This window comes from Sminthopsis crassicaudata, chromosome 6, assembly GCF_048593235.1.
Source record: "Sminthopsis crassicaudata isolate SCR6 chromosome 6, ASM4859323v1, whole genome shotgun sequence".
In the NCBI taxonomy this organism is placed as follows: domain Eukaryota; kingdom Metazoa; phylum Chordata; class Mammalia; order Dasyuromorphia; family Dasyuridae; genus Sminthopsis; species Sminthopsis crassicaudata.
Window position 1 is genome coordinate 103,646,789 of NC_133622.1, and position 23,698 is coordinate 103,670,486.

A 23,698-nucleotide genomic window follows, 5' to 3' on the forward strand; every position below is an offset into this window, starting at 1 on the left:
GGGTAGGTAAGGGGAATACTCCTGAGAAATTCATTACTAATTGGTATTCAGATTCCCTGCTTCTATTACTGCTACACTCCAATAGCATTACTCAGGACTTTTTTGTTAAGTAGAGTAAGGAAGTTGCTACAGTTATTAGGTCCTCCTATGAACGATATACATCCCGTGGTTGGAGCTTTTAAACTTGAACAGGTCCCGCTATAGACTTGTGCTATAATAAATAAGTCCTGGCTTTACAAACCCAAGGTTGACTTCTGTGGCCTGATGAGACATCAGAGTAGGTGTAATTCAGAAGGTGTAGGGCATTTAATCTTGCAAAAAAATTTTTAAATGGGATAGACACTGAGAAGAATGGAAAGACCAATAGATTTGAAGTCAGACTATGAGTTTGAATTCATACCTGTATATTTTGGGGCAAGTCACAACCCCTCTGGCCCTTAGTTCCATATCTTTAAAATGGGAAAGGGGGCTTGGACTAGATGGCCCTGAAGGATCCTTCCTTCCTGAAGTCATGATCCTCTGAAATAATTTGCTGCCACCATTGTTATTAGGCAAGTTGTCTCAGAGGTTCACACTTGGTAGCATGATTTTATCAGTTCTTATGGTGAGAAAACAATACCTCACTGGCCTCCCTTTGCTGTTTGTATCTGAGTCTTTTGTATCATAATTCCCAAGGAACATTGGAACATTTAATGAAAAGCCTTTGGGACTATTTTAATTGGTTGTTGTCATAATAGTGTTTTCCCTTAGCAGTTTGGTTATAGGCTGGATTCATTTTGAAGTAGCTTTCCAATTTCAGACTCTGTCAGTTGGTATTCCAATTAGTTCTTTATGTTCTTCAGATATTTAGAGCTGGAAGCCACCTTTAAGTAATAGCCCTTTATTTTGGAAAGGATGCCAGGACCACTAATAGCTTTACCCAGCTGGGCTTTGAATCTGGTTTTCTAATTTGAAATCTAGTGTGCTATTCATCAAGCTCTGATGCCTTTCCATTTTTTTTCTACTCTACTAAGAATTAATTTCATGATCACCGTACTTGTAATTGTTCAGTAGTTTCAGTTGTGTCTGACTCTTCATGACCCTATTTGGGGTTTTCTTGGCAGAGATACTGGAGTGGTTTGGCATTTCCTTCTCCAGCCCATTTTACTGATGAGGAACCTGAGGCAAACAGAGTTTTAGTGACTTGGCCAAGGTCCCACAGCTAGTAAGTATCCAGTTACATTTGATCTCAAGTCTTCCTGACTTCAGGTCTGGCACTCCATGCACCACACTGCCTTATCACCATGCATCCTTTTTCAAATCCCTAGGAAGACACTAGTCACTCTCTGAGTCAGTAAATACTTATTAAGCACCTACTATGGTGCTAAACCCTAGAGACACGGAGACCAAAAAATAAATACAAGTTAAAAATCAATATCAATGCAAGTTAAATTTCAGTGAAGAGGGGTGGACGTTGTGGACATCAGTAAAGGATACGTGCAGATGTCTCAAACAAAATTCTGTAGAAATCATAAAATTTTAGAGGTGGAAATGAGAGAAATGGGAGTCCATTCCAGGTATGGGGAATGACACAGATTGCCAAGTATTCTTCAGTTTAGCGGATTTGCTACATCTCCCCTTGTCCAAATACCACCAAAAATACCTGTCATCTTTTGTCTGCCAACCTGGTGTGATAAGACTTTTCGAGCTCATTTAGGCTGGTTTTTGAATGACACACATGATCTGTAAAATCAGGGTATACTTTGGAATTCTTTTATACTTCATAGGGCTCTTGCTTTGCTGATACTTTTTTGAGAAAAGTAAGGTTACCTCCTTAACCCATCAAGGTAGTAGAAGAAGACTTTAGTGGAAGTACTGTGTATTTCCATATTGGGAAAAGTAGTGAAGAAGGGAAGATGGTTTATGAAAATATCATATATTCAAATAATTTCTAATAATTTTTTCATGGTGAAATAATTTTTTATTACTGTTTGAGTATGCCAGTATCAACCAATTGTGACAAGAATCAAAACAAATAAATGAAACACACTCATAGAACTCTTGATTTTCGTTTGCTTAGCCATTCATTCTACTAGCTCAGAAAACAATTTGCATAACTCAGAACTTTGCTTATTGACAGCATACTGTTTGTAAGCAGAATTGGAGTTCCCAAGCTATATGTTTCATCTTAGCTGTTTTACATAGATAATAATTGTCATTAATATTGCACAAATTTATTTTATAACTGCTGTGTGTGAGATATCAAAGCCCCAATAGATCTAACATCTGAATGTTAGTTCAAGGACCTAGAATTATTTTTGTATTTGTTTGTTTATTTCAGGGCTTTTGAGCGAGCATTTAAAAATTATTTTAATTACACTTTTAAAATTAATAGTCATTTTCTACCAACCCTTCAGAAAAAAAGTAAATCAAAGCAAAATCCTTGTAACAAATATGCATAGTCAAGCAAAACAAATTCCCATTTTGACCACGTCCAAAAATGGATGTTTCTGCATATTTAGAGTTTAAAATATATTTGTACTTATGGTACATAGGCACACGTAAATACATTTATTTTTTTATAGACATATGTGTATATCTCCAAATATGCATTTATCTGTTTACATCTACATAAATGCAAATATTTTTAAAACTCTCAATATCCAAAAACACATACACACATCTTTTTTGCTTTGCTCTGTTCTAGTCCATCGTTTTGAATTTCTGTTTTGGTAGCTGCTCCTAGGATATCCATATTCCTTTACTCTTCTACCTCTGTCAGCCAGTAATCTTGAGTTCGTCTCTGTTAGTACTTCTGCTATGCCCTGCCCTTCCAAATTGCTAGCTCTCCTTTGCAATTCCTCCATGACTGTTGGTTTTTATAGCTGCTTAAAGGAAGGACTTAGACTTTTCTAAATCCTTGTATTTGTTTCCAGTCCCTATCAAAGCATCAGTTTAAGTTGTAAGTCTTGCTTAAATGCTGATATTTCCTTCAGTGTGACTCTAATTTTTATGGGCATATCTCTCAGCTTTTATGTGCCTCAATTTTCATATCTGTAAAATGGGGATCACAATGATACCTTCCTCACAGGGATGTTTTGAAGATCAAATCTTTTTAAAAAATCAAACTTTAAAGCACTTTAAAACAGCTTCAAAGCTGTTTGTGGCTGTTGATTAGTTGACTGACTTACTGGTATTCCTATTGTGACTCCCCCCTTTCCCTCAATCACCTGCTACAATGTTTACCTGTGCTGGCCTTGACTTCCTTGATCTGACCTTTCTACCTGCTTCTACCTGCTTCTGACCCTCATTTTGTGCAGTACTGAAATGGATGAGACAGCTTTATCATTATTTTTTCTGGGTTTCAGATATTTGGTAGAATTTTCTTGGCAGTTCTGTGCTTCTGTAACATTGCCATCTTTATTGGCTCCCTGACTTTTATTTTTTATATCACATTTCTGTCTAGATAAGCACTCTCATCCTCATCTCCTTCCCTACCCCCACACTACATATAGGGAAGAACTATCTGCCATAGTGGCTATCTTATATTTTCTACAATCTCTACTCACAGTCTTTACCTCTCTACCAAGAGGAGAAAAATGTACAGAAGGATGGAGATTTAGCTCCAGAAGAGATCTTGGAGTTCATTATCCCTTCTTATTCAGATAAGGAAACTAAGTCCTAAGAGATTACATGACTTATTGAAGGTCACACAAGGTAGTAAGTAACACAGTGGTCATGCAGATCTGGGGTCCCTGGCTCCAAATCCAGTTATCTCTCTCCACCACCCATCACCCCCTGCTACCTGTTCTCCAGAGGGAGGATTGATTATATCATTGCTTTTAATCTTAGTTCATATACTTTGTGTTGTTTTCATTTGAATAGTATTGTAGTTATTGTAGGGTTTGTGGACCATCTAAAAAATTATTGCTCTGATGTCTCAATGTAGTATGGATGTGACTGTGGATTCTGGAAGCTTATGCCTGTGCCCACAAACACTGGGAGTCTACCAGAGTCTGTTTTCTGAAGACCATTTTACATAAATATGAAGCAGCATATCATCAGTAGTCTGGCCACCTGGTAAAGAAATATTTTCAGCTTCAGCAATCTGTGAAGCATAGAAAAATAAAAAAATAATTCTTGGTCAGTCAGTCAGTGTGGCCCTTTTCCTATGATAGTACAATTTTGGGAAGGGAAGGATTGGAGAAAATGCTAAAAATCACAGTTTTTTTATACTGTAAACTTGGATTTAACTGTTAGTACTAAATGTAAGATTCTTTTCTAGTGATAACAAATAGACATATTGCTCTTGGATATAAAATATATTAATTTTTATACTCTTGCTAAATAATGTTAGGATGTTAGGATTTAATTGATGTTAGGAAAAATTAAAAGAAAAAAGGGACCCCAGAAGTTGAGAAGAATAGATGGAAGCAGTGAGCATGAGCTTAGACAGACTTAGGAAAGATAAAGAAGGATAGAAGGACCTGGCATTCTGTAGTTCATAAGAGTCAAAAAGAATTGGACACGATTGAATGACTGAACAGCAACAAATAATCCAACACATAGTTTAGATGGATAGGAACTGGGCTTATAGTTGAGAAAAGGAAGAAGTTTGCTTTTGAGAAGCACTTTTACTGACCTCAAGTATTCCATAACAGCAAAGATCTATCTTTCCAATACAATTACTTTGCTAGTTTCGTGAGTTGACTGATATCTAGAACACCAATACCCCCAAAGAACTAAAAATGGGCATTGCACAAAGGCAGTTGGGAACTTCAAAGAACAAGTATCTTTATACTTTCTTATACATTATACTTTATACATTCTTTAATATCCTTTTTTTTTTTTTAAACATTATGGCAACTCTATAGTTTCATTTTTTGTTATTTCTTTCTTTGCCTCCAATTGATATATTGAATATATGATAGAAATATATAGCACAATTTATATAGACACAGACCATCTCTTAAATAAGATTTTTCAAAATATAATGATTTTATATAGTAAAATCTTTGATCAGGAACTAATATGGACTGGTCACATAGCTGATGAAAAGCCCTGAAATCCATGGAATTTTTTTTTTTTTTAAATTTCATGTCAGAGGAATAATACTGACAATGATAGTGAACAGTGATAGAGAACAAACAGTAGTCTGTGAAGCATTTTATATATTTCATCTCATTTAATCCTCTCTACAATGACCGATGGATATAGATGCTGTCGTCATTCTCATTTTATAAATGAGAGAAACTGGTCCTCAGAGAAGCTTCAATGACTTGTGAAAGTGTCACACTACTTGTGAGGGTTTGAGATAGGACTCAAACTCAAGGGAATTGATTAATTCCATAACTCTAAGACAGCATTCTGGTAATTTTATGTTAGAATAAAATTCATCGAAGATTCTACCATAGACAGTAGTACAGTATACAGAAATCTTAAGGGAAGGAGGAAGGAATAAATATTTATTAAGTGCCTACTATGTGCCAGGCACTGTGTTAAGTATTTTACAAATATCTTATCTGATTTTGGGGAGGATATAGGCACACAAGATGAGGTGTTCTATTATTGGAAAGATCTGTATGTGAAATAATGGATTCTTTGAAATATATACTTTTTTGGGGGGAAGGGGGAGGAAAAAATAGCTACTTCTCATAGGTTGAATATCATTAGTACTCTTCTACCAGTACTAGCAAAAGTGGTTTTAGTATAAATGAAATTAAAATTAATTTTGTTAGATAGATTGGGGAATTTCATTAATGCTCCATGATATAATTGGGTGTTGTCATCACGGTCTCAGGGGTTCATCTAGTGCATTTTAGGGTAGGTTAATAGTGGGGAAGGACAGCTAAAATACCTTTTATCTCATATTTTGTTTCTTTTCCCTTCTCAGTGAAGGTGTAGTATATTAAGTATGGGTTATAAGACTTGCTAGCTAATGTACTTAGAATAAGACTGAAGATGTTTCGGAATATTTAAACTGCCTGTCTTGACAGTGTTTCATTACAACTGCTCATTATGAAGTCTGTCATTTGGTGCCATACATGAATTGAGACAATCAGCAAAAATCCTTCTCAGAGGAAATACTTAGTGTATAGAGAAAGACATGTTTAACTAAGTTAAATGGGTTGCTGCTTTCAATTTACAAGATAATAAGAAAAACAAAAGAAATAATAAAACATGCTAGAGTCAAAAGTTTGGAATATATCCAATATATTTGAAAAAGAAAAATCTGGCCTATAAGTATGTACCTGATATGAGTGAGAAATCCCAGAGTTCATGAAGGTAAAAAGAATTTAGATGATAAGAGTACAGATAAATTCTTAATTCCCTAAAGGCTCAATCAATCTATCAGCTAACCAACATTATATTAAATTCAATTGATCTTTATTACTTGTGAATTCTACATTTGTGAATTGACAATTTATTTGCAATCTCAAAATCAATACTCTGGGTCATTCATGGAGAGGTTAAAAGATTTGAGTCACCTGCAATCCAGCAAGGTGAAGATCTGCCTTGTTTAAGTTCTCATACTGTAAACAGGTGTCCTTTTCATGATGTATTTAGTGTCAAGGTTTTATTTTGTTTTGTTTTCGCTTTGTAGTGATTTTGCTATTTAAGATGGCCCCCAAGTATAGTGCTATAGTGCTTTCTAGTATTCCTACGCTGGAGGAGATTGTGATATGCCTAAAGAGAAATACACGTATGGTAAGCTTTGTTTCAGCCAGAGTTTTAGTGCTATTGGTCATGACTTCCTTGTTAACAAAGCAACAATATGGTACATTCAGAACAAGGAAGAGGAAATTCACCAATCTGTACCTGAAGCCACTCAAGAAAGTGCTAAAAATAATAGTGGAACAAGAGAATGGCTGAGATCTAGTGCTGCATTTCTTTTAGGAGCAATGGTCCAGCATTCACTAATTCACTAAGTGTTTTCTGTGACTCGCAAATATGTTGTCTTTGCCCATTAGAATTGTAAAGCTTCTTAAGGCTGGGACTTTTTTCTTACTTGCATCAACCAACATTTAGCACAATTTCTTGCTTATGGTAGGTGATTAATAAATGTTTATTGAATTGAATTGAATGATGAGAAAGAACTGTGCCTACTATATTCTAGGCACTATGCTAGGTCTTGCTTATGGACAAAAGTGAGACATTCCTTTCCTTCAAAGACCCCATATGATACAAAAGTGGACGAAGGATGGGAAACTAGTGGAAATGGGTGAAAATAAAGTAGTTGAAGTAGTTGTTTGCCAAAATTAATTTTTACCAAAAGTTTTAAAGCCTTTTAACAATTGCCTTTGCAGAAACCACACAGATAGAAGATCCCAGAAAACAATGGAGGAGAGAGCAAGAGAGAATGCTAAAAGATTACCTTATGGTAGCCCAAGATGCTCTCAGCACACAGAAGGAATTGTACCATGTGAAAGAGAAAAGGCTTGCTCTGGCTCTCGATGAATACATGCGATTAAATGATGCTTACAAGGAGAAGTCCAGTTCCCGCACAAGCTGTAAGTATACAGTCTAATTTGATTATTCAGGAGCTTGTACTCCAAATAAAAAAAGGGAAACTTGCATACGTAAGTTTCTTCAGGATCTCAGGTAGAGTTTTTATTTCCTACTCCAAGTAGGAAAGACCCACAGGAGAGGAAAATGTGCCCCAGATTTCTCATTAATCTTCTCCAGTACCAGCACAAGTTCTTGCTATTTTTAGGTCAGGTTTTTCTGTTTTGTAGATCATATGTGCCATTTCTGACTTCATCCTTTTCCTTTTCTTGACTATCATTTGGGCCATTTCTCTGCTAATTAGTTTCTCTGCAAAAAAAGAGAGGCAAAACAAAAGAGAGTTTTAGTTATTCATGGCAACAACTCTAGCAAGCGAGCACACACACACACACACACACACACACACACACACACACACACAGAAAGAGCTTATAGAGTTGTGTTGTTGAGATTATTGATCACAGTGAGACTTGTTTCCCCAAAGATTTTATTTACCTTGTTCCATTTATTATTTTGAATAGACCCTAGAGCAAAGATCTTAGTTTTTTAAATGTACTGTATCAATTTGGCCAGTCCAGTGAAATAATATTTTTAAATGGATAAAGTAGAATACACAGGTTTACAAAGTAAGACAATTAACAAAGTAACTTTTTTTTTTTTTTTTTTTAAAGTTTACAGACTCCAGGTTAAGAACATTTGATCTAGCGTTTTAAAAGTATTTTAGACAGATGGATGTAAGCATGCTTTATTAAAAAAGAAAACTACTTGGATAATCTAAGTCTTGGAAGAACTGAATCTGGGGTGTATTCTCTTAAGTGAAGAGGAGTCAGTAAAACTGGAAAATTTATGGCTTCCTAATAATATTCCTTTTGTCCTTTTATGAAATTTTTCTTTTAATTAAAGGGTAATTAAATTATGGTTGGATCATGAGTTTTCATATTTATTTTCTGAGTAAGGAATGTAAAAAGGAAATTAATAGGCATATTACTTGAAGTCATTTTCTAGGACCATAGTTTCTTTTTCTTTTTTCATTTTCTTTTCTTTTCTTTTCTTTTCTTTTCTTTTCTTTTCTTTTCTTTTCTTTTCTTTTCTTTTCTTTTCTTTTCTTTTTTTTTTTTTTTAAATTTCTATTATAGCTTTTTATTTACAAGATATATGCTTGGTAATTTTACAGATTTATAATTGCCAAGACTTTTGTTCCAATTCTTCCCCTTCTTCCCCCCACTCCCCTCCCCCAGAGGGCAGGTTGATCCATACATGTTACTTATGTTAAGGTATAAATTAAATACTATATATGTATACATGTCCAAACAGTTATTTTGCTGTACAAAAAGAATCGGACTTTGAAATAGTGTACCATTAGCCTGTGAAGGAAATCCAAAATGTAGGTGGACAAAAATAGAGGGATTGGGAGTTCTATGTGGTGGTTCATAGTCATCTCCCAGAGTTCTTTCACTGGGTGTAATTGGTTCAGTTCATTACTGCTCTATTGGAACTGATTTGAGGACCATAGTTTCATTGGGGGGGATGGGTTGGGAGGATGCTGAGGAGGAGAGAGCATATACTACTTTTATAGATGCAGACCATGCTTATACAATTTTATGAGTCACTCTGACCAAATAACTCCTCCTCCCACCTCCCCTTTGGTATTTCTCCAGATTCAGCTAGGCTGGTCCTCAGATGAAACAAGACTAGTTCTCTGAGACCTTCTTAGCTGCGTAGAGTATTAACTTCAGTGGAATAAATGTAAAAAGTAATTATCACTTCTATCCCATGATGAGGCATCAGATAGGTATCCCTGTTGGAGGTATAAAATAGATGGATCATAGAAATGATTATGGGATTTAAAGGTTAATTTTTTTTTTTCTTTCAAAAGTATTTTCAGGATCTTCATCCAGCACTAAATATGACCCTGATATTCTGAAGGCAGAGATCTCCACTACACGGTTAAGGGTAAGAATATTTCATATTGCTTATTCATATCATAGAATATACAATGCTGAAAGGGACATCATCTCAATTCCAAAGTAGGAATCTCTACTATATTATCTCTCAGAGATCTTCCTGTATCTGTCTACAGTTAATGAAGGGCACTTACTACCTCATAAAACAGATCATTTAGACTTGGGACAGTTTTAATTAATTTAGCTATTCTTTATATTAAGCTAACATTTACCTTTATGTAACAATTATCATTGATAAGTCTTCACATCTCTTTTTGAAGCTACACAGAAAGAGCCTTCTTCCACATTTTAACTATTGTGTGTCACTTCTTCAACTCCCTCACTCTTATTTTCTCTGAGCTGTGAATGTCCAGCTCACCATGCTATTAGACCTTCAAACTATTCTGGTTGCTTTAATCCTATTTCAGTTGCCAATTTCCTGCTAAAATGTCGCAACATAGGATTCCAGATGTCTGAATAATGCAATGTCTGTAGTAAAATGACTGCCTCCTTTCATTTTGCCACTACTTCTGTTAAAATGAACAGTGAGATGCTGCATGTGACAGACTCATTGCACGTGGCTCATATTGAGCTTATGATCAACAAAATCCTTAGCTAGATCTTAAAAAAAAAAAAAATCCAAAACATGAACATTAATGAAGTATATATCTCCTATTCTTGAGTTTTATTATTGTTTGCTTTTTTTAATTATGAAAATTATTTCTTGTTATTTTCCCTTGATAATAAAGACAAGACTCTAGAGACATAAAAACTCATGTTGAAAACAACAATTGTTGTTTTGCTCATTTCAGTCATGTCCAGTTTGAGCCCATTTGAGATGTGGTTTGCCATTTCCTTCTCCAGCTGGGAAAACTGAAGCAAAGTGGGTAAAGTGACTTGCCAGGGTCACACAGCTAGTAAATTTGAGCCTTGGACTTCTTGGCTCCAGACCCAATGCTCTATCCACTGCACTACCTAGCTGGTCTTGCAAAGAACCAATTGATGAACTCTAAAGATTTCAGAATAGAGAGGCCAACCTAAGCATACTAGCTCCTGACTCCCATGGAGTTTCATGTCTTTGATTGCCTTCATTAGTTAGGAAAAGGGAGAGGTGGCAATAGCAGTGAACACATGGGTATTGAATCCTTTTCTAATGCTGATGATTACAAATCAATATTATTTCCAAGACTGGATGGATTAGGCACTGTGGGAGGGAAGAAAAACTAGCTAGTTAGTATTGTGTCCCCAATTGTTCTTCCTCAAAGACTAAAATGCTCTCGTCATCTCCCTTTTGTACTCTTCTTGGGGGTCTGTACTCTGTTTTGGGAATCTCTCATAGTCACTGATAACCAGACATAGCTCCAATTTAGTGATATATCTTCTTACCCCTTAAGCCTGAGACACTTCTGCTGGGGAGCTATAGTGAATAGAGCACTGGGCTTGGAATCAAGTAAGATTAAGTTTCACTTCAGATATTTACTGACTCTTGGAGAAATCAGCCTCAGTTTCCTCAGCTGTAAAATGGAGATCATAATAGTACTCTCCTTGGGTTGTTATAAGAATTAAATGGGATAGTTGTAAAGTACTTAGCACAATGCCTGGCACATAGTAGACACTTAATAAATGTTTATTCTTTTCCTCCTCCCAACCCCCCTCAGGCATAAAGTCCTTAGCTACCAATGGTATAGAACAACTATGTCATACTCAAATAGAAATGAAGGCCATTAGTCCTCATATAAGGATCCCTGTGGGACAACTTCAGCTTCTGAATGGGCTCTAATTTTGAAATTGAAACTACTTTAAAAAATTTTTTCCTAAAAATATTTTGTTTTTTGCAACATAATCACCACCCCTTCTCATATGCAATTACACTTTCCCTTAGAAATATAAAGTTCAGTAAGATCTTTTCAGCACAGAAATCATCAGGACCTGAAAGAATGTTGTAATAGAGAAGAACCATCTAGTCCAACTGCCTCATTTTTTTTCAGAGAAGGAAACTGAGACCCAGAGAGGCCTCAGAGAGTTTAAGTGACTTTTTTAAGGTCACATAGATGCTAAGTGCCTGAGTTAGTATTTGAACCCAACAGCACAGTGGATAAAATATTGGGCCTGAAATTAGGAAGATTAATGTTTCTGAGTTCAAATCTGGCTTCAGATACTTGCTAGTTGTGTAACACTGGGCAAATCACCTAATCTTGTTTGCCTCAGATCTTCATCTTTTATAAAATAAGCTGGAGAAGAAAATAGCAACCACCCCAATACTTTGCCAAGAAAACCCAAAAATGGTCACAAAGAGTTGAACATAAATGAAAATGACTGAACAAAACCATAATCTTGAGGTTCAGAGCCAGCACTTTTTTCACTGCTCTTTCTTTGAAAATACAAATATCTTAAATGATGATAAAGTTAGTCTTGAGCAGGTCATCTTAACATGAGACTATGTAATGGTAAAGAAAAAAAAGACTATATATATATACACATACATACATACACATATATATGTATATGTACACACACATAATATGTATATGTATACACATATAACTATATTTTAGTGTAATTGATTTCCTTTGTAATCACATGTAGTTTATCTTGTAAGTTTTAAAATCATTTTGAGGAAACATTAGGTTTTACCAGACTGCCAAAAAGAGCCATCACACAAAAAATGTTAAGAACTGCCCTGGAGTGTCATACTCACTTTTACCTCTCATTCCTTTTCCTTACATCCCTCCTGAAAAGAAAAATGTTGTTCTTTTTAGAGTTGTCATTTAGCACCAATATTAATTATGGCTTTTGATCTTATTTCTGTTCCCTAGTATCCTATACAGTTATAATATCACTGGAACATAAATATGTTGTTTTCTTCATATACTTTTCTTGTTCCATGCCAGTTTCTATTAATCTTTCTACGTTCTATGTTCCTTATGTTATTGTGACTAATATTAAATTGTGGATTTATGCTATTTTTTAATATTCATCATTAATTATATGCCACTTCTTACATTGTTTGTCAGACAGTTTTCTATGCAGCTGCAATGATTGTTTTTAAACATTATGCTGTATCATTCTCTTATGATCATTGGGATTTTTCATAAGAGTTATGTTTTTATCTCCTTCCTTTCTTCTTGATCCCTATTTCATTTTAGGATATTTATGCATGAGACTATTTTTTCTCCAATTTTTTGTAGGGAAAAATTAACCTTTGGTCTGTTGCTAAGGGAGAAGTACATATGGGAAGAATATTCTTTTATTTTTATTACTATAACATTTCATTAAATACTTTTACTTGAAGTAAGTCTCCCCTCACTTCCTTAGTAAAATTTAACACAATGATGGAGACCTGTAAGCTATGATTTGGAAAGGATTCCAACCCACAGAAACCTACAGCCAAATATATCTTTCTGTGGATTGTTGGGTAAAAGAGGCTTCAGGCACTACATTAAAATATTCCTTCCCTTCTGTATCTCTTCTTTGATCTTCTTCAGGCAGTGTAGTACAATAGAACTTTGGACTTTGTCAAGATAGAGACTTAGTTTCCAATACGGACTTCTACATATACTATTTAAAAATCAGTTCCTTCATCTGTAAATTTTTAGTATCTGTAAAAGAAGAGTACAAAATAATTTTTATTCTACCTTCATGAATATAGAAATAGTAGATATGAGCCTGGAATCATGGTATAGGAAATAGGAAGAGAAGTTGGGAATATATTTGAAGGGCTAAAAAAGACAAAAGATGTAATGTACAAAGGCAGAAGTTGGGGTGTTAGAATGGAAAATCAAGTGAGAAGAACAGAAGTTCGGAGATCAAGAATGGTCTGATTGCTTTCATTCCAACGTAGCCAAGACGTTAATTTAGACTATAGGTGTCTCTTAAGAAAACTATCACCTATTTTCATTACCCTTTGAAATATTGATTAGACACAATATGAAACTTTTTTTTTATCAACTTGATAAGTGTTGCTCTGAACTAAATAGTTCAACTATGGAGAAATTACTTTACTACCATGCTCCTATTTATTTATTTATTTATTCATTCATTCATTCATTCATTCATTCATTTATTTATTTTAACTATAATAGATGTGGCCAGAGGAATATTGTCCAAGGTTTAAGAATTATCCAACTAAGAATAATAGCTCTTCAAAAAAGCAAAAAATAGGTCAAATACAAAGCATCTTATAATCTATTTTGCTGGTTTTGCTTTGAATTTTAATATTGTCTTTTTTGCTGCTTATTTTAAGAGTTCAGAATAGCTTTTTAATCATAGGGTCAGGACCCTCACTTTCTTCAAGTTTTTTCAATATGCTGGAATTATGCAGGGAGGAATTTCCTTCATTGACCAGATCAAAAAAAAAAAATTTATCATTTTTTTATCATTTGGGCTTTTATTCCATATTTTCATATAAATGCATAATCTACCCTGTTGTTTTTCAGATTATATCCTGACATTCCTAAATCCTGTGAAAATGGTATTTCAAGGCCCCAGAGTACAAAACTAGGGGTAATCAGTCGCTGGTAGTTGGAGAAGGGCAGTGTAGAATTTGGAACTTGTTCAGAAATGGAATGGACTAGGGAGGAAATAAGCTGCTAGTGGCTAGAGGTCTTTGAATGGAGGGAAGAATACTTGTTAGGAATATTATACAGAGAAGTCATGCTTCAGGAGGTTGGAGTAGATATCTTGGGAATCCCTTCCAATTCTGAGAATTTCACTTACTTTAACAAACCTTATTTTACTGATTGAAAAACTAAGTCTATCTATTGTACGAATCTCCACACACAAGAAAATGATCTCAATGTAAATACTTTGTTCTTAATGGAAGTTATTTATACAAATCATTATATAAATGGGCAAGTATAGAGAAGGCACAGTTTTTATTTTTTATTTTTTTTTCCATTCTCAGTGTTCACATCATTGTTTTTGGCTGGAGAAGATATCTTAAACTCAATATATTTGAAATTGGACTCATTATCTTTATCCCTAAACCCTCACTTGTTCCCCACTATTGATGTCCCGTTCAGGTCAAGGACACCACCTCCCAATCACCTAGGCTTCCAATCAACCTAAGTTTCAGTCTTAACTCTTCCTCTCAACATCCTTCCTCTCCTTTGCCCTCTCTCCAGTCATTTGCTAAGTCCTGTAAATTGTCATTTCTACTTGATTATGATCTCTCATATGTGCATCTTCTTTCCTATGCTGCTATTATTACCCTTGTGCAGGCCCTCATCATCTCATGTTTGAACTATTGCTATACTATTCTGCTTGATCTTTCTCCTTCAGTCCATTGATTTTCCTCAAGTATAGCTTTGACCCGGTTAACCCCCTTATTCATTTAACTATAGTAACATTCTATTACTTCCAGGTTCAGACATAAAAATCCCCTTCCTGCCTTTTTAGACTTCTTATCTTTTACTCTCCACATACTCCATGATCCCTTGGTACTGGCCTTCTTGTCATTCTTCAAACAATTCTCCCAGTTCTGGTCATTTTCACTGACTCTCCTCTATGCCATGAATTCTTTCTCTCATTGTCATTTCCTTACTTTCCTTATTTCTAGTGTCAGTTAAAATCCCTTTCTGCAAGAGATCTTTCTAGATTCCCTTTAATGCCTATTGCTATTTTGTGGAAATTATGCTTTTTTTATCCATTTATTTATTTTTACACAGCATCCTCACAGGCAGAACTATGTCTTAAAAAGACAGGTAAGCTCTATCCTGGAGAAAAATGAAGTCTATAAGAAGGCACAAGAACTTTATTCTACTAGAAACTAGCACTAGAACTGGGAAAAACTTTTTTATGTAGGGATTGTTCTAGTCTTAGGGAGATCTTTCACTGCAATGTGCCTTCATTTCCTACTGAAAAGTGATGTATTTTTAGATATGTTTCAGTTCGGTTTTCTTACAAGTCCCGTGGGTTCATAGTCCTTGCGTAGGAGTTTTAGCTGTGGATCTATATGAATGTAAAAGTATCTAGACCTTTGAAACTAACAGTGAGGTTGTGTTTTTTCATTAAATAATTCTGAACCTTAGAGATATTTACCTATTCACCTCTTTCATAAAAATAAGAAAACTTAGTTAAACTATTTCTGGTCATATATGCATCTTTTCCTTTTTTTTTAAATGTACGAATTGGCCATACTCTGCCAGATACTATTACTGTATCCCACGCTGTTTGATCTGTTTGATTCTTTGGAACTTATGGATGGTTTTCTGACTCTGATATTCAGAAGTAATTACAAATCATAGAATCTCAGCGTTTAGAGGAACTTCAGAGGTCACTTAGTTCCAGCCATACATGAACAGAAAACCTATCTATAATACATCAGACAAATAATAGTCCAATTCAACTTTTACGTGAGAACCCTGAGAGAACACAGGACCTCTCAGGGCAGCCCATTCTACTTTGCAGTAGCTCAGATTGTTGGGAACTTTTTCTTTATGTGAAGCCTAAATTTACTTACCTACAGTTTTGAGTCCCCTTGGGTGCTTAAAGTGTAAAATACTAAACATTGATATGGAAATACATATTTGTAAATATTTAATTATCTCTTACTATTTGAAGCATACAGAGCTCATTCTCCCATATCTTTGAAGGGCTGTGTGTTAGCTTTGTTCATTTGCCTGGGGTAAAAGAGGGGTAAGATAGGGAAAAGTAGTGAAGTCTATCATTGCCAGTATTTCTATTGTGGGCCAGGTGGAAAGCTTTAACTAACACAACTACATGTTTATAACAAAGTAAAGGAGAATGAGACAGCAAATCCAAAGGACAAAAATTGTAGTACATGTATGTAATAATTTGTTATTACAAATGAGGGGGGATATGGCTGCTAAAACACTTCTTGATCTGAAAGGTTTAGATTTCTTTGGGTTGTGGGTGTTGGAATGCCCTGGCACTTAATTGAGGCAATGCTAGAGGCAGAGAGGTGGAGATGCACACAAATCTCCAACTTCCAACACTGAATTTTAGGTTCTGAATGTAGCAGAAGGGTCAAAAGACATTGACCTAGGCTGTAGAGATAGAGGTCAAAGAAAATGATCACATTTCCTTTCTAATTCATTAGGTAATTGAGGAGTTAATTAGGACATTAGACTAAGGAATATATAGAAAAGATAAACATTAAATTTGGGATTCACTGAGATATTTCCTTTAGATTTTAAATTCCTTGAAGATAGGGACTTGTATCCTTAGAATTTAGCATTGTACTTGCCACTTAGTAGGCACTTCATAAATGTTTATTGATTAATATCATTTACTTAATAGTGAGGTTCTTTCAGTGTTTTAAGAATGAGCTTAATGAATTGTTTTATAAGAGAAAATCAACCCAATAAAATTAAAGAAAAATTCAAAACTTTTTTAACCTTGGGATTTCATTGTATGTGCCTGAAGTACCAGGTGAGATACTACAAATACTCATGTAGATAGCAGTTTTTTCTCTTAGAGAGTTGCCTGAGGTTCTGAAAGGGTATGTATGACTAGCCCTGAGGTAAGATGGGAACCCTGGTCTTTCAGTCTTTGAGGCCAGCTCTCTATGGCCACTTCATCATGCTGCTTTTCACAATTGTTTATATAACTCCACTTTACTTTCTGAGTTTTTGCTAAAGTATATTTTGATTTTTCATGTAATTGTAATCAAAGGGTACTCCTAGTATGTTCCTCTTTTTACATTTAAAAATATTGATTCATTCGAATGTTTGTTATTTGTCATTTTAATATCTTATATATTTTTCCTTAGTTTTGTACCATGATTTAAGTAGCCATTCACCTATTGTTAAGCATTTGTGGTTTTTCTAATATTTTCTTATTTTGCAAACATTGTTGTTTGTACAAATAATTTTCCCCTCTTCCATATATTTTCTTGGAATATAATCTTCAAATTAGAATTTACTGAATCAAAAGCTATGCAAATCATTATGTAGTCATTACATATTGCCAGATTGCTCTTCAGAAAAATTCAGCCAGAAATCTAAAAGTATGTTTGTGTTGCTCAAGGCTTACTCACACTATTTAAAAATTATTTTTATGGGGCAGCTAGGTGGCGCAGTGGATAGAGCACCAGCCTTGAATTCAATTGACCTGAGTTCAAATTTGGTCTCAGACACTTAACACTTCCCAGCTGTGTGACCCTGGGCAAGTCACTTAACCCCAGCGGGGGTGGGGTGGGGGGTATTTTTATTTACTTTGTTTGGTTATTGGGTGTACAGTGGCATCTTACAGCTGCTTTAATTGAAATATTGATAAACTATTAATGAAACTGCATTTTGCCATGTGATAATTTGCTCTGTGTGTGTGTGTGTGTGTATGAATACACATATACTTAGGCAATTAAAGTGTGCATGTATATGTGTGTGTATATATGTATATATACACACATACATACATGTACTCATTCCACTTTTATTATTCATTGAATAGAGTCTGGATAAGATCTTATTTTATTAAGTTATTTTATTATATTATAAGCTTTTATCAGTTATATCATTTCTCTGATACGTTGTTTTCCTTATGAAGTGTGTTGACATTTCATCACATAAATGTTTTTGTTTTAAAATACTCCACATCTTTTTCCTAATACCTTCCATTTCTTCACATGTCACAAATACATGCTATTCTGTATAGTTCCATGATTTTTTTGAGATGAAATTAAAATTTTGTTTAAACCTTTGGCCCATCTGGAATTTACATTTGTTTTCCTTAAAGAAAACTTTGAGGATGTAAGGAAGTTTGGTGTTGAGGCGTTTTTTTGGTAGCACATAAGAATAGACAAGGGAAGGATGTCTTTGGACTAGCAAGTTGACAGTTGCCCTTTTTTGACTTGCTTAAGGAGACCCCTGAAAGACAAGTTAGGAAATGGGGAAAAGTGGAGTTAGTCATTAGTCAAATGCCATTTTGCTCATTATCGTTTTAATGTTGCTTTGTGAACTCTTAGGTCAACTCTTCTCTACTAAGGCAGCCTGTCTTGTAAATCTAGGACTGGTACCTTTTCCTTCCTTTTTTCTTTCCTCTTTTTTTCTCTTTTTCCATTCTTTTTCCTTTGTTTAAAATAAGACTCATCATCACTGAAACTGCAGGAGGTCTCAGAGTTCTTATGAACTTCTGTCATATGTGTCATATATAATCACTTTACCTTTATATCTGGCAAAAATAACTTTGAAATAAATTTTAAATGTCAATTTATTTTATGAAGTCATTGGAGAAAGAAGTATATTCCCAGAGGCAAAGAACATGTCTTTCTGGCACAGACCCACTCTAGCTATTAATATTGTGATGCTTCAGAAGCTTGTCTATAAAATTAGCTGATGAACTACAGCTGATTAAAATTAGATGCTTTGGAGAAAACATTAGGATGAAGATATTTCTCTGTGATAGAGCCACTTCTAGGCTATTTTGCAAGTAAGTTTTCACTTTGGAAGGAAGAGTTAATACATTTTGGAACTAAGCATTTTATTGTTTCTTGCTAATCACTCTTTTGACTATAATTTTTGCTTTGACATAGTAATCCTGGAGTACACGATCCTGTCTAGATATTTACTTGCCTTTTATAACTAAACTTTAAAAAACGGTTGAACAGAAACAATACTAAGGGAACTATCATTGTTTCCACATCAGCCTCCCATGACCTGAAGTTTTTACTTACATGCTTTATGGTGTCCTACAGAAGTTGGGCACTTAATAATGCACTGGACAAGTAGGGAAGCTTAAGAATAGTAGTCCAAATTAGGGGAGAGAGGTACATGATAGTACAGTGGTTCATAGAGAGAAGATGGCTTGATTCTGAATGATTTCTGTTACATTCTCATGTTCATTTTTCTCATGTTCATTTTTCCATTCATTAATGTGATGTGTGAACTGCAACTGTGCTGTAATAAATAGAAAACTGGCCTGGGAGTCAGGAAGATCTTGTATGAGTCATTAAGTCATTTAGTCATTTTTATCTCTTGGGGGAATTAATTAAGCACATGAAGCTTCTAACACCACTCCCTCTTTTTAAAGTTTCTACATATTGTATGTAAACAAGACTACTGAAGTCAATTAACCATATCAGAAAGTTGGTTCACAATATACTTTTTTTTTTCTCATTAGGATTTTGTTTTTCCAAATACATGTAAATATCATTTTCAATATTTATTTTTGTAAGACACTGGGTTTTTTGGTTTTTGTTTTTGTTTTCTGAGGCTGGGGTTAAGTGACTTGCCCAGGGTCACACAGCTAGGTGTTAAGTGTCTGAGTTCACATTTGAACTCAGGTCCTCCTGAATTCAGGGCTGGTGCTCTATCCACTGTACCACCTAGCTACCCCCAAGACACACACTGGTTTTCAAATTTTTTATTTCTCCCTCACCTCTCCTCCTCCCCAAGACCACAAGCAATCTGATATGTTAAACATATGCAGTCATTTTAAGCATATTTTCATATGTGTCATGTCAAGACACTTTTAAAGACTAAAAGTTCCATATATATACTAGACTTCCTCAGTGGAGTATGATTCTTCACATGGAAGTTTTCCGTATAGAAGAAATCATAGATCTGGTTCCTTCCACAAAAATCTGTTGTAGATGGCAGCTTGCTTCTTGCTCTCCTTCCGTACTAATTACTTTCTTTCTCTCAGTGACTCCTTCTCTCCTGTCCAGTCCCTCAAAAGCAAGTGTTTTCCAAGTTGCTGTCCATGACCCACTTTTCTTTCAGTCTCATTTTACTTCTATAATTTCTGCCAGCACTTATATAGAGATGAATTCAAATCTGTCTCTAGCCCTATCCTGCCCTGCCTTTAGAACTTGAAATGTGAATATTCTGCTTCTTACTGAACATGTCCACCTGAAGCTAACCAGAAACCATCACCAGAAATTGACTAGATGCCTAAGCAAGCCAGGGTCTCCTTTTGAGTTCATTTTTACCTAGTTTCCCATACTTGAAGCCTTGCTATTATCTTTAACTTCTCAATTACTGGTTTTCCTTTTTGCTGCCCCTCTCCTAGCACAAGCCATCATTGCTGCCTGACAAGTCTTTTCCATTTTGCTTCTTTCCAATGTTGCTACTCCATGTATGATCTCTACCCTAATTATCCTCTTTGTGTCTAGGTCATTTTTATGTTCAGGACACTTTGGTAGCTTTTTTTGATTCACAATATGCTTTTCTGTAGATCATTGGACCATAGATTTAGAACCGAAAAAGGCCTTGATGCATACATAGGCAGTGCTTAATGTTGATTCACTTTGAGTTAAAACATAAATAGATTATCCTTTTTCATTTTGTCAAAAACTTTTCAAAAGTATCACAAATTCTGAAGTAGTTGTGTCTGAATTAATAAATGTCCAATGTCATTCCCTGTTTGTCTCCACTAGAAGTTGCTTTTTGGGGATTATATTAAAAAGAATTTTATTGATGTCCTTTTCCTTTCCATCATAGTTATTCAATCCATGTAACTCTTGCCACATAACAAATTAACTACTTTCTTCTGGAAAAATACTTGGTAAAAGTATTGGTAAAAAGTTGTATTGATACTTTTTGAATTTAGACTCATTTATCCAATATCCCCTTGTTCCCTTTCTTTCCCCATCTACCTAAAATCTTTTGTTGTTACAAAGAAAAACTCAGAAGCAAAACTAGTTCACACAGCAAAGACAGCTGTTGGCATATGCAGCATTTAACATCCCTTATTCCCCCACATCTTTTCTGACAGAAAGAAAATGTGCTTCAGAAACTTTTCTTTTGAATCAGTATTTTTCATTACTTTTAATATAATTTATAACTAAGGTAACTATAGTTTCCTTTGAATTTTTTTCATGTTTTCTGTATGTTAGTCACTGACTAATATCTTTTAAAAAAGTAACAAAGAATTATTTTGTAGAAACATCAAAGAGTCTAAAGTTTGAAGGGAATCTTCTGAGCTGCCATTTTCTCTTTGAATAATAATTATCATTCTGTGGTGATGAACACTTCTCTGCCACCTCACAATTCTGCTTGTCCCATATATCAATATTATAGATTCTTCAAGATCAAATACCATCCCTTCCATGAGGCCTTTAGCTCATTGCTCATGTTTCCCTTTCATTATCATCTATATTCTTCCTTTAGTTATAAATGCATATATGTCTTATTTCCCCTATTACCCCATGAAATTCCTGAGGGAATACCAACTAGTGTTGATAACTGCCCATCACAATTAAGTTATTTAGTTCAGAAATGCAAAAGTGAAAAAAAAAAAAGGGCAAAAATAAATATGTGTGATACTTTATAATTCAATTTGATACCTCAAAGTGAGCAGTCTTTAACCCCTTTGTGAAGAACTTTAATAATTGAACAAAATACAATGTCTTGATATACCAGTGACATCTGGCTAATTAGCTAGATTCTCCCAGTGTTTGTTCTGAAGAGTCAGTTAGCATAATTTATCTTGGGATATAAGCACATTAGATTTAATACTAGAAGATTTGGAGTTAAATCCTGGCTTTGTTACTATTAATAATTCTTCTCTAGGCCTCAGTTTCCTCATTTATAAAATAAAAGGAATTAGAGTCAACATTAAGAATTCCCTCAAGTTCTAAATTCTGTGATTCTATGGAATATATTTCATTGGAAATTGAGTAAATAACCCTGTGTTTCTCCTTCCCTCCATCCCTCAATTAATATCCCTTTTTAATGTTTCTCCCCCCCTCCCGTAAATAAATATGGCTAAGAGAAGGTTGTTTAAATTAGTATATATCTCCATATGTTACAGATCAGTATGGTGTGATAGAAAGAGTAATAATACCAGAGAGTCAGGTTTCAAATCCAGTTTCTTCTGCTTGATAGCTCTCATCTAGGCAAGTCAGTTAAACATGTTGAGCCTAAATTTCCTTATCTCTAAAATCAGAAAATTGTACTAAATAAAATGAAAGTTCCTTCAATATTTCAGTCTGTAATTCTAAAGAAATTATTTCTACTTTATTTCCTAATTCTTCCATTAATTTCTCACAAAAGGTTAAAAAACTGAAGCGAGAACTCTCACAGATGAAGCAAGAATTACTGTACAAAGAACAAGGCTTTGAAACACTGCAACAGTGAGTATAAAATATTTGAAATTAACTTGAATACATCACAAGCCCTTTCTAGTAGCAAATAAAGTGTCAGTGGAGATTTGATTCAGCACATACTTAATTGATTGTATTCTGTATAAGGTACTGTGCTACAGATGGAGATACAAAAAGCATTAATGACTTCATGTCTCTGACCTCAAGGCATTGACTTCCTTTAGGGGGATACAGAATATACTGCTTGGAGAGTCAACTAACACAGTGGATGATAGAGAAAAGATCCTAGATCTTGGTGCCCTAGAATGATGAATGGAATTTAAGAAGTTGAAATTTAATAGGAATCTAAATGTAAAATATTATTTTTACATTCACAAATAGAGGGGGACATATCTGTAGCCTTGAGCTACTTATAAATAAGCAGTGAATATAACAACCACATTAGAAAAGCTTATTTTATGTAGGCTGTGGTCAGATGGGGCATAGTGTGCAGGTAGACAGGGGTGGGTTAGAGTCAGCGGGAACCAAAGGACCAGCTGTGAAATTTTCATTTTGAACCTCTACATCTTGGAGATTGACAAATACTCCAAAATCAGTCATGGCTTGACTCATAGTTTTATTGATTATTTAGACTTAAGAAAATGTTAATAATTTATGTTAAATTAAAAAATGTGTCTTGTGTATATTTTTTTTCTTCTGGCTAGCCTGGGATAATATCTACCAGCATTACCTCCTCTTTGTTTGACTTTTTAAGTGCCACATTTGAGGAACATTAGCAAGTTAAGATGTGTCTCTAGGAATGATGATGAAGTGATAATGAGGGGAATAGAGACTATGTCACACAAAGATCAATTGAACAAATTTGAGATCTTTAGTCTGTTAGTGGGGAACATGTTAGCAGTCTTTAAGTGTTTGAAGTTCCCTCATGGGAAAGAAGGAACTCTTATTCTTTATTCTTATTCTTTCTTTAAAAAAAAAATAAAAAATCTCTGAAGTAGCAGCTTTTATTAGAGAAAGTAAATAAAATGAAGTCTCAGTTTCTTTCTTTTTAAAAATACATATATTTTGTTTTCTTCCAATTACATGTTAAAACAGCTTTTTTACTTTTTGAAAATGTTTTGAACTCCAGATTCTATCTTTCCTTCCCTCCTTTCCTTACTCCTTTCTCCCTTTCCTGAAATGATAAGCAATGAGTTATAGGTTATACATGTGCAATCAGGTAAAACCTTTCCATGTTAGTCATTTTGTACTAGAAAACTTGAAT

General features: G+C 34.6%; 1 protein-coding gene across 2 annotated transcripts in view; it reads left to right on the forward strand.

Moving 5' to 3' along the window:
* WWC2 (WW and C2 domain containing 2) overlaps positions 1 to 23,698 on the forward strand; it is a 228,315-nt gene that overhangs the window by 113,803 nt on the left and 90,814 nt on the right. The window contains exons 2-5 of one of the 2 annotated variants that reach the window (XM_074275326.1): positions 1,104 to 1,204; positions 7,287 to 7,490; positions 9,362 to 9,438; positions 22,385 to 22,464. In XM_074275326.1, the coding sequence (XP_074131427.1) occupies positions 7,340 to 7,490; positions 9,362 to 9,438; positions 22,385 to 22,464 (308 nt within the window). In that variant the 5' untranslated portion in view covers positions 1,104 to 1,204; positions 7,287 to 7,339. The remainder of the gene's footprint in view (positions 1 to 1,103; positions 1,205 to 7,286; positions 7,491 to 9,361; positions 9,439 to 22,384; positions 22,465 to 23,698) is intronic. The other variant, XM_074275325.1, reaches the window with a different exon arrangement.